Source organism: Sander lucioperca, chromosome 7, assembly GCF_008315115.2.
Source record: "Sander lucioperca isolate FBNREF2018 chromosome 7, SLUC_FBN_1.2, whole genome shotgun sequence".
Lineage (NCBI taxonomy): Eukaryota > Metazoa > Chordata > Actinopteri > Perciformes > Percidae > Sander > Sander lucioperca.
The window spans coordinates 14,341,770-14,353,784 of NC_050179.1; the positions used below are offsets into that span (position 1 = coordinate 14,341,770).

Here is a 12,015-nt window from a genome sequence, read left to right on the forward strand (position 1 = left end):
TAGTTTTAGAAATTGTGCTATGACAATCACGGTTAGGGTTTAAGCATTCAGAAAAAACTGTAATAAGACCTCCTTTATAAATGTCTGTAATGATTTAATGTTTAATCAATTATGTATTAATGCTTTATAGATCAGTTATAACTCATCAATTACAAAAAAACTTTTGGGATGCCAGGTTGTGGAAAATCATTATTGCACACTTCAATAATGCTTTTCTATACTATTGTTTCTAAAATGTGAGAGTGTGTCGTGGCCATTGGAATCGCACAACTCAGTCCTGGCTGGCCGCGGTACAGATGCTGAGGGCCCCTCCCCTCCCCTCCCGCAGCAGCAGCATAATTGGGACTTTACCGTCTGTCTTTCCCGCAGCGAACTGCCACAGAGTAACAAGCCACCCAACACACACACACACACACACACACACACACACACACACACACACACACACACACACACACACACACACACGCACACACACACACACACACACACACACACACACACACACACACACACACACACAGACAGCCAGAGTGCACCAAGAGTTCAAGAGCGCTAGCGTGTGTTTGACTACAATTAAGGGGAGTGGAAATATTTTGAGGCAGTATTCAGTTTATCCATCCACGTTTCTTTCGGTCGGGACGAGGTTTCGCAAGTGTCTATCCACACTTTTGGTTACTTTACTCTGTGCGTCAGGCAATTGAGCAAAGTGACGCTGCTGTCCACAGCGAGGACATGTGTTGCATGTGAGAAGACACGGAGTTGAATACGCAGGTAAGAAGAAACGCTATAACGACAACAACGGTAATGGAAATCACGTGCAGTTGATTTAAAACGTATAACTTTGAGTTAGCCTACTGTTTTTCAGTTTATGATGTTTACTCAGCTATTGCCTTTCCCATCTGTTGCTTTATAGTAATTAACCTAACTTTTGAGGCTATTAAAGTAACCTAGCCGATACAGACATCTATCAATAACGTTACACGTTTTATTTAACTTCATCTTAGGCAATATAATGTTTTTGACACAGTACAGTTTGTATATTTGTATGCATTTTTAGACTCCCCCCCCCTAAATTTACATATCTTCCTTTACCGTTGATGTGTCTATCTATCATATCCCGACTCTAAGTTCTCCAGAACATCTTTCCGTAATTTCACCCTTAAAAACCAGGATTTCATACATGTGTCTCCAAAATGTCAAAGTTTAATGGTTCTGAACAGCTTTGTTTAAACCATGGTGACAACTAACTTTTCACATAATACAATGGATTTTCAGATACTTTTTATGATCTTATATGACGAATTTTTATCAACCTGCAAGATACAAGTAATCCTTTTGAATTACTTGAATTGTAAAAATCACAAATCTTTGCAATACATGCTATTTATCAGACAGCCGTAATGTGTTTTTAACAGTGCTAACACTAATGGGTTTCTATGAATAAAAGCACATTTGTGATATTAATCTGTATATATAAATTTAAGTTGTGAGTTGCAGGATGTTAGGATACCGAATGTGTGGGTGTTTGGAATATTTTTATTTTTGAGGAGGGGGGCGAATATGGGGGCTCCAAATACCCTCAAATTGAATGTGACGCACACTTAAACTGCCAGGTCCTCTTCAATGACTCAAAATATTCACATTGCGGATCTACAGTACATCAAACGTGCTGCAGTGAACATATTTACTTTACTTTTGGAGCTCACTGCACTGTGTGCATTTCTGTGGTTTACTGTGCAGCGTACAGGAATTAGAAAACACTCATGTGGGTTTAGTGGTGTAGTTATTAAACCATCCTTCCCCTGTCTGTATACCTAACAGTCTCAAGGACCCACTCTCCACTTACTGCACTTCTAAAGGTTTATCTAACTCCCTACAAGGCACTTTGGGTTGAGGGGGTGTTGTGAGAGAGGCAAATAAACTATTGAAGGGAGGCAGAGAGAGGAAGAGATGGAATTTGTGTGGTTATTGATTGCTCTTGCCGTTTCAGGGCTTTCGATCAGCATGACTGGGGTAAATAAATGATTTCTTCTTCAGGCCACAGAAAGGCAACTCAGAAAGTCTTGAATCTGATTTTCTCCTTTAAACGTTGTCCAATCGTTACGTCACTCAAGTAGTGTCTGCTGGGCATACTTAATGCAGACTGCTGTATACACAGCAACTGTGGATAGGGGCAGGCTAAGGACTGCTGCTGACATCACAAGATGTGAATGTATGCTAGTAATCTTTGAGGGCTTTGAAGGGACTTTTGAAAAGTGACAGCAAACTTTGAATCTGTATTGTAGTCTTATTTCAGTGAGAGCTCTAGTATGGTTGGGAAAGTGGATTTCATAATAATGTGTGTCTGGGTGAAGGGTTTATGTAGCATATGTGGGTTCCTTTGTTCACTGTATCAATCACTTCAAACCCATGCTGTGCTAACCCTGAGCCTCCTGTGTGCTTTTATTCACTCCTGTTCTGTAATGCGTGTCTGGACTGATCATTACCCTAAAAATCACAGCAACAATGTTCAGCTGTGTTTTGAATGGCCTACAGCACCATTCCTGCACTCTGTGACAACGTCATGCCGTTCATGCCGAGGCTTGGACGGCGATGAAAATGAAAAACTGAAAGAGTTCTTTCTCAAAACTCAGTTTTTTCGGTGGAAAGTGTTATTCAAACATACTTGTAGTCATGCTGCACACTAGCCTCACCTTAAATGGTAATGTTTCCAGAGATCCTTCAGTGCACACAGACAAAGCAGCTAGGGCACCTTTACTGCAGCAGTGATGTGATTTAAAGAGTCTACAACGGCTAGGTGCCAATGACTTGCAGACAGACAGTCCGGCTGGGTATGCCTGCCCTGCAGCTCTGTGGTTTACCAACAAATGACAAAAACAACCACCAGATGGGAAAAGGGTATTTTACAAAAACTTTGAATTCACCACGGGGCTTAGGCTACCAGTTTCAGTGAACACACCGCATTGTCTGTGTTGTATTTCCGACAACGGCAGCTGCAGACTGTTACGTCCCGGTGTTGGAATCCTCTACTTTACACCGTTTAATGTTAGCTGTCAGCATTTAAACCGTGTTTATTCCAGCTACTAGCTAACAGTAGGCTAATGTTACCTGCTGCCAAGTGTTAACTAGCGTCATGTGCAGCGATGCTTCTGTTGCCTGTAACGTCGGTTTCGGAGCATCAGGTCGTTTAGGAGGCACTGTGTTTCAGTGGAGTGGTCTCCGTGTTTTCCTTGTCTCTACTGAACTGTACTGGAGCTGGTGTAGAGATAACCACTTAACAGAAGCCCGCCTAGGACTGAGAAAGAGCAGTAGAGTTGCTTCCCACATTTGGAAAACACAGTAATGCTCTTGAGAGGAGTTGTTGCATAGCATACATGGGTGTACCTGTATCCTCAGGCAATCAGGAGACAAGTGAGAGCACTTACAACTGTCAGTCATTGTTTTCATGCCTTATTGCTCCCATCTGCCTACCTCAGGATGGTATCAGCTTACCCACGCACATATGTTCATGCATGCAGACTCATACACATTCAGAGTTGTAGTCCCGGGTCATGCCCTGTTCAGCATGTGTAGAGTTACTTGTTATGTTGTCCCTTATCAATAAACCTATCGGCATGTGTTTCTATATGCCGTTGTCTCTTGAATAGCCTCTCAACTTTGTTTCCACTTTATTGTTTTCCGTTACCATCCTCTCTATTGAAATGAGTTAAACCACAGATCCAGTATCACTTCCCGCCCCAGCTCTTCCACCTTTCCATTCACCCTTGGTGTGAACAGCAGACCAGAGCTGACACCGTCCCAGAGCTGTGGGCTCAGTCGTCCCCTTACAAAGATTGAAGGATAAAACAGCAACATTGAACATAAAGCGAGTCTTTAACAAAGGCAGCACAAGCACTATAATGTGTCTTTGGTGTATTTGTACAGAGCATTCTCTTACCAGTTTTTTTTCTTCCTGATAACAGCTTAGAGAGGGACAACATGTGGAAAGACAGGACCTCAGGGCTGGAATTTTATCCATATCCTTAGGATTTTCTCCACAGACATACTCTTCACCTCTAAAACGGAAGAAATTCCACTGGAATGTTGTCTCATATGGGCAAAACCATTCACTGATTTCATGCATAGAGGTTTCAAGCAAAGTGTGATTTTCATGAGATGTCTGTTATTTTGAATGTGGTGTTGTGAATGTGTTTATATGATGCAGAACAGGGCATGAATGGTTCATTCTGAGAAAACCTCACGTAAACTCTTTTATTAGGGCAGTGGAGTTAACTGTCAGAGTTGTTTAGTCTTGTGAGGGGCATTCTGTAATCAGACAGCTTATGGAATTCTGATATATAGGATTTATTAGCAGGTAAACGGTTGCAGGAAATACAGACTTTCCTAATGGCAAGGGATCAAATGATCCCTGTTCTAGTCCATGGAGAGGTATTAGATATCCTTTTTGTACTATGCGTTCATTCATTATTTAGGGATAATTTACCGCTGCATTTTCAACTTCAAAGCCCATCTCTGTCTGTATCACTGTATTTGGATGATTACATTTTGTTCGCAAGGGGATATTTCGGCAATTTATTTTGCATTCATTTTTTGGAGTGATATGTAATTTCCCAAGAGATACACATGCTATGCTGATAGATACGGTGTTTTCCTCAGATAAGGTGGAGAATTGATTTTTTCGGATAAAATGTAAAAAGAATCACAGCTTGCTGCCCAGATATTTACTTTATGACTTGGGTAAACAAATTTGAGAAAAAAAATTGTAAGTGATACAATAAAAGTTGCCAAAAAGCTTTAGTGTAACAGTATGTAGGTTGAGGTTTTTGATCTCAGTCCAGAAAAAAATTACATCGCCACAAGGATCACATGTTTAATATTTACTTGCTGTCTGGCAACAGTTAATTCTCTGCGTACAGTTAAACACCATGAGAGCTGCACCAAGTGTGTCATGTGTTAACATTATTAAGGCAAAATATTTTAAACAGAAGTTAGAAGGCATTGATGTTGGACCCTTCAGATCAATATTAAAAGTTGTTATTCACAGAATTTTGAACAGTGCTGACGTTTCTATTTTACCTTGTTTCTAGAAGTCTATTAGCTTGTGATGGAAATAAAATATACCGTATATGTCAGTGCCAAGACAGAAATCAAAAGACTGCGCTTGTCTGTATTTGAACAGTGTTTTGTTTCCTTCTTTACTGCCATCTATAACTGGAGTTATAGCCAACAGAACAACTTTAATGCTCCTTGCACAGTACACATATGCTTTATAGTTTGTGTTTAGTGAACACACAAACAAACAAACAAACACACGTTTGCCCTGGTGGCTGTCCTGCATTTTCCCTTTGAGACATAAACTCACACAGACTCACAGGAGAGTTACATGCTTGCTTAAATGCAAGGTTAAACAAAAAAAAAAAAGATGATTGACTGTTGCCAAGAAAAACAACCAATGTCTTGAGAGCTAGAAACAATTACCTATGTTGTTCTGCCAGGTCAGTGCCTGTGGTCGGGGAATAAAGACAAATAGCTGTGCTAATGCACTCTGTCCTGTGGAGATGGAGGGGTTTGATAATAGTGTACTCTACAGGGCAGCCGGGTGTTGCTAAATGCCTCATTAGGGGTGGTCTCTGTGTGAGAATGCCCATGGCCAGAGCACTTCTTCACCATCTGCTCCTTCCTCAGATCGGCTGACAACTTCTGCTGGGAATATTGTTTCATTTAAAGTTTAGCTACAGTACTTTATATAGCATCTGAATAATATATTTTGGATCATTGTTAATTAACAGCTGCTGGTGAAATGGTTGTTTTATGGCAAATGTACACCGTAAGTGTTTGATGTTGATCCCAAATCGGAAAAGCCTGTATATTTGAGGATGTGTCATCTATAAAATGCTATATTTTGGGCTGAGATCAGATGCCAGCAGCTCATAATTGGCTGCTAGCTTTAAATCTGTCACCATCACCATCAGGATTGTTTCCCATCACCCCCTGCACCGTGTGCCGGCCATGCTGCCAAAGACAACAGGGACTCTAGCCGCCAGGAAACAGGGGTGTTAGCTTAACCCACATGGCACAAGCTGTCTGTTTCTTCTCTTTCGCACCTCTCACTCTCTCTCACTCTTTTTCCTCTATCTCTCTTTTCATCTCTATTATTCAGCCTTTCCGAAGTATTGACTGACTGGCAACACATTATGTCCTTCCATGCTATATCGCATGACGATCTCCTGTTGACATCCTTTTCTCAACAGATGGAGAGTTTTTAATGCTCCTCTTCTAAGATTTGAGCTTTCTTCTTTGTTTGGGATGTATTCTTGTGCTAAACAGGCCTGTACTGCTGATAGATGTAGGCACTCAAGCGGTAAAGAGAGATACATTACTCGAATGCTACTCACATGGGTGAGATCGTGTCACTGCTCCCCTGAAGATACTGCAGGGAGGATGAGCACCACCCCCAGCACTATCACTGTCGCTCACACTCGCAGTGTGCAAAGAACGCACAGATTTAAACCTGCTCACTTTCTCACTGTCTTTGCCGATTGCCCATCCATCACACACAGCTCTTTATCTGTATTTCTAACCCTGAAGGTGTGAAGGTGCCTCAATTTGTCATCTTAAGTAAAGAGCAGTCTGTTTATCAGGGTCTAATCCTCTCCAGTTTAAAGCTACGGGGCGTTTGAATGGGTGCCACTCTGTCCTGATGCTCCGTAATGAACTCAAGTTTCAAACACCAGATGCCAAAACTGGACAAGGAAAATAAATAAAGTGAAATTACTTTTACAGCTTGTATCTGTCTGCCAACATGCCATGCAAATCTGTGTGCGTAGGCATGAATGCATGTATGTTCTCAGAATGTCAACTTACAGTATATAATTTTCTTGGCACTGCGTAGACAATATTGTCCCAATATATTTGTCCCAAAAGGTGATCTTCTCTCTATCTGTTCAATTCTTCCAACAGGAAGCAACATGCTTGGTTTCAGTATTTGAGATGTGTGAATTTGCCACATCAGATCTATTAATTTAGGTTGACATTGTTTATGTTGTCACTAGACAGGTTGATGTGTGTTATCTGAAATCGGGGTGGAAGGAAAGTAATAAGGGAGATGTAGCAATAAGGCCTTAGGGGGGAGGCATTCTTTTGATGCATTCATTAATTTCTTCATTGATTGTTTGGTTAATTAGTAGCTAGATGGCTGTGGAATGTGCAGGAATGCAGGTTTAAAAAGACTGTTCATACTCAGTTGCTCTTTGGGTAGAGTGTTGCACTATATCCACAACAATTCTGATTAAGGGTAAGGTTACATGAGGTAACAATGCATTCCAATGTAGTAGAGTGCACCACTTTTCTTGAGGTGGCACAACACACAACCAATATGTGTGTGTAATTATGCTGATTAGCACCTGAATCAAAGTAAATCAGTAACAATAAGTTAAGAAAGTAATCACAGTGAATATTCATAGATACCTATAGATAATTTGATACTCGTTAATTAGCACTTTGTTCTTGATTTTATTCTAACTTGTCTCTTGATATTAAATGTTACCAAAAAAAAAACATCCACTCTGCAGACTCATAACCGGCAGTTGCATTCTTCCTTCATACGTCCTTTAAAACCTATGTCCTGTTATGATCACATTTGCATGTTTGAAAGAGCGTAGTTACTGTATATGCTCATCACATATACAGTGCAAGGCTATTGGAAATCAGAGAGTAACCAAACCACAAATCTATTTAAATGGACAATTTTTCAATTCCAGTTGGATTTTTGTCATTTCCAAATGACTGCGATTGAAACATTGTCACATTTGCATATTTCTAATGTTTAAATGTTAGAGTTCCCCACAGAATATAACCAATAAAATGTCCAGTTTCTTACAGAATGAATTTACTTTGTCCCGTGTTCAATTAGTGCACATCGCTCAAGTTCTCCTTGCGAGCATTCCCATGACTGTTAACTCATACGTCTCACTTTCCATTGAGTGTGAACTAATGATTGTGCTACAGGCCTCTTTAATGCACTGTGAAGTCCCAGACAGGACGTGGCCCATTTTTTACAGGACTTAAAGGAGGAGCTGACAGGGTCATCGGCCAATGCTAAAACTATTGGCAAGTATCATTTAGCTAAAGAATTAAATGAGTTATCCAGGTCAAAATAAGACAGAGGAGAGAGAGAAACTGAAAAAGGCATGGCCGAGTGAAAGATAGTAGAATGTGACTGTTTTGTTAGCCTGACCTTTGTTTTGGGCAAACAGATTTAAAGGAGACACAAAAGGGAAGCCAGTGACAGGCAACAGCTGATGTAGGACGGGTAAAGAGAGGGGACATGCCTGTAGGGCTCCATGGTGAAACGACTGAATAGTCACAACAGAATCCTGTGTACATATCCTGCACAAAGTTAGATGAGACACACAATCATGCAGACACACACACACACACACACACACACACACACACACACACACACACACACACGCACACACACGCACACACACGTGCACACACACACACACACACACACACACACACACACACACACACACACACACACACACACACACACACGCACACACTTATGATTGCTCCTCCCTAGCTTGACTCTTCACTCCCGTCTCTTTCCAGGGTTGCAGAAAAGGACAGAGTGAAAACTGAACAAGACCACTCCACACACCATGAAGAAAGGGGACTCTGGTAATCAGAGTCTGAATGAAGTTGGGGCTCTGCACTGCATGTCTGGCAGTAATTATGAGGGCAAAGGGAAGAGAATTAAGGTACCATCCCATCCAGGGGTCCCATTGGTGGTATTGATCTTGTTGGCCACCCTCCCTTTTGGAGCAAGCATCAAACAAAGTGTCCCCAGGGTTAAACTCAGCCACAGAGGTAAGAACTGAAATATTGTTGATTTGTCTGTTAATTGTATTGTTGTTACATATTTACATTTACTTTGATACTTTTGTATTATTACAGTATGTGTCCAGGGCAGTCTTAAAGCTAAATACAATTTTGGGTAATTCGAGGTTTGAGGATATTTTACCTCATGCCAACAACTTTCGTCAGCATGTGCACTGGCACCTAGATGGAGTTATAGTTATAGCTACATGAGATTATGACTCTGTTGACTCATACCTATGAAGCCCTTGCATTTGTTGTTGTTTTCAGCCATTGAGTGTGCATCTTCAAAGGCTATGTCTCGCTTTATCTTTCTCTCTTCCTGTAACATTTTGTCTTCCCTTGTCTCTATTTCTCATGTGGCTTTGTGCACACAGCCAAGAGGAAAAGTGAAAAGAGAGATTAGTACACTCAGTTGCACTGTTAAAGTAAATGGTCTTTAAAACAACACTGTAAAGAGAGATCTAAGACTCACTTGCTGATCCATTTGCCAACCTCATAATTTTCTGTTTGTCATGTTTGATGGGCACAAGAATGTTCCCTTCTCACTTTTTCCTTAAACATGAACACAACCTATAAATCCACTCATTGACATATCTTTATTTCATAAACTTGCAATCACTTAATAAAATACAATGTTGTTGCAGTCCAGTCCTATATGTTTAATTCACATGCAGAACATACATTTCATGTGGATGCTCTTGGTTCATAACAGACTGTCGTTCAAACTGTGCACTGCGTTCATGTGTTTAGTTTTGCGTCAGCTGTTTACTTTGTGCCACCGGGGGGAAAGCTGAATTATTGCTCCCTTTAAAACCCATTCTAGACTCCAGTACAAACTTTACTTCAAAGTCTCCATCCCTCATGCTATGTATCAGCTACAAGAAACCACACAAATGAACTTCAGTCTTGCTCCATAAAATTGAATCCCTACTGTGACCTAAAAGTAAACTCCCTCTGTCTTCAGCCTCCAAAAGCTCTCTTCTGGTCAAAGGCTTCCAAAACCTATGGCTGGAAATAGAGACCTGTGTATGTCTTGAGTGTCCAAAATAAATATATGTAAGTAGCTGAAGGAATAATAATTGCTAGGGACAGTGTTTACTCAGCAGTTAGGCTAGTATTTATCTCTACAGTTTATCTCATTTAATGTTTGTTCCAAACCAACCAAAATAAATCTGTTCATCATTTCATATATGATTGGATTTTAATGGGGCCATATATCTGAGACATTATATTACATTACATTACATTACATTACATGTCATTTAGCTGACGCTTTTATCCAAAGCGACTTAAAATTGCTATATATGTCAGAGGTTGCACGCCTCTGGAGCAACTAGGGGTTAAGTGTCTTGCTCTGGGACACATTGGTTGATGTATGTACACCAAAGGCATGTGTCATATCCACTGCGCCATCACCACAACTTTGATACTCTATCAGGGTGTGTCTCTTGGCTTTGACTTTGAGCACGGCTGAGTAAACTTTACTTTTCAGTCAAGAGGTGAATCTGCAGTGGTTTCCTTTGGACCTCAGATTAACATCAGTAGAACAATGCCCATTTTTGGCTCTCTCAGTCAGAATGACTGAAGCAAAGAAGAATCTATCAGAAGCAAACCCATCTCCAACCCAGTGTGCACATCATGCACACATCTTGTCATCATTTCATCAGTGCACACTCTTCAAAAGCAACACCACCCAGCAGAGATCACTCTTCAAACATCGCATCGCCCTCCTGTGAAAAGCACGGCTTCAATGAGTGAAGGGTGAAACGATCAAAGTGAAATCATCCCTGATTGAGTGAACGCCTAAAAAACAACTGCCTTCTACTCCAAACTTATAAGCTTTCCTCTAAAAAAAACACATCTCGAGGGACAAGTTTAAGTTTCATCCAGAGTCACAACATAGACATTGTGGCCTTCTGCCAAATGAGACGTAAAGTCATCTGGTTTAAATATTTTTAATACGCTGCACATTCATATTGTTGGTATGCCTTTGTTTCTAATGCGTGCCCAAAGGGACTAAGTTTCACCACATGCATTCTATCCTTAGTCTTGTGGCCTGTATTACTCAAAAGCTAGTTCATTAGTTACAGTAAGAAGACAATTTTAGGGACAATTTCCTTACTGTTAACAGTTGATCCAAACCTAACCTCAATTTAGTGAATAATTTTGGCTGTTCTTGAGCTCATCTTTATTGGTTTCTTTGTTTATAAGTTCTTATCAACAATCCTAGCTGTGATGTGACTCCTACGCTGCATATTAATAATCGCAGGCCGGGGCTATGATCATGCAACATGAAAACAGCGGCCTTATTTCAGCTAGCTTAATGCAGGGTAAAACAATCGATAGGTTCTTCTAATGAATATTGTTCTAATTCATGCTTAAAAGATGTGACTCTTCTTCCAGCCCATATGGCAGATTCATTAACAGCATCATTACAGCAGTGTATCTTTTCGACCTAATCCTCTTATATTCAACATTCAGACAAAAGGCAATGATGCAGCTGTGTAAGGTGGTCTGCACTTCTACAACGGCAGACGTCATAGTATTATAGAACTTAAATAGTTCATCAGCCTAAACCTGGTGGCAGCAAGCCAACATGGTGATGTCTTACTCAAATAAATGTGTGGAGGAGAGTGCCTCAGAGCTCCAGCTGAGGAACTAATTGAGCTGTTAAGGAAGATGAGGGCTTTCTTCTCTGGAGAAATGTGTGGAGCACTATGCTAAGCGGCAACAGATAAGCAGGCTGTTTCAGTGGGCTCATAGTGCTATGTGTTTACAGAGCAGATTAGCATTAGCCAAGGGCTAGCAGGCCTAATCTCTCTGTGAGTTTTCTGGGGGCATGATGTATGTATAGGGGTGAGAGATATGAGCATGTGGGGGTGCTTTGTGTGTGAGCTGCTGTATAGGAGGAGGTATTAAGCAGGATTGCGTGGTGTGGAGGGGTCCTAGAAGTTCAAATATTGAGGGTTGGTAACCTCTCCAATCCTTCACACCAAGAGGGTAATCACAATGTCAATCCTTTCAGAGTGACTCCCACAGGACTCCCCCACATTGAGCCAGTGTTTATTCAAGGCATGTTGCTATACTGGCGCACTGAAAAGAGCCTGGTGATAGAAGAGA

At 40.9% G+C, this 12,015-nt stretch overlaps 1 protein-coding gene across 1 annotated transcript in view; it reads left to right on the top strand.

The window, feature by feature from the left end:
• Positions 1-478: 478 nt before the first annotated feature.
• sema3d (sema domain, immunoglobulin domain (Ig), short basic domain, secreted, (semaphorin) 3D) overlaps positions 479-12,015 on the top strand; it is a 38,292-nt gene continuing 26,755 nt past the window's right edge. The window contains exons 1-2 of the mRNA XM_031293556.2: positions 479-774; positions 8,626-8,883. Of these exons, the coding sequence (XP_031149416.1) occupies positions 8,676-8,883 (208 nt within the window). The 5' untranslated portion in view covers positions 479-774; positions 8,626-8,675. The remainder of the gene's footprint in view (positions 775-8,625; positions 8,884-12,015) is intronic.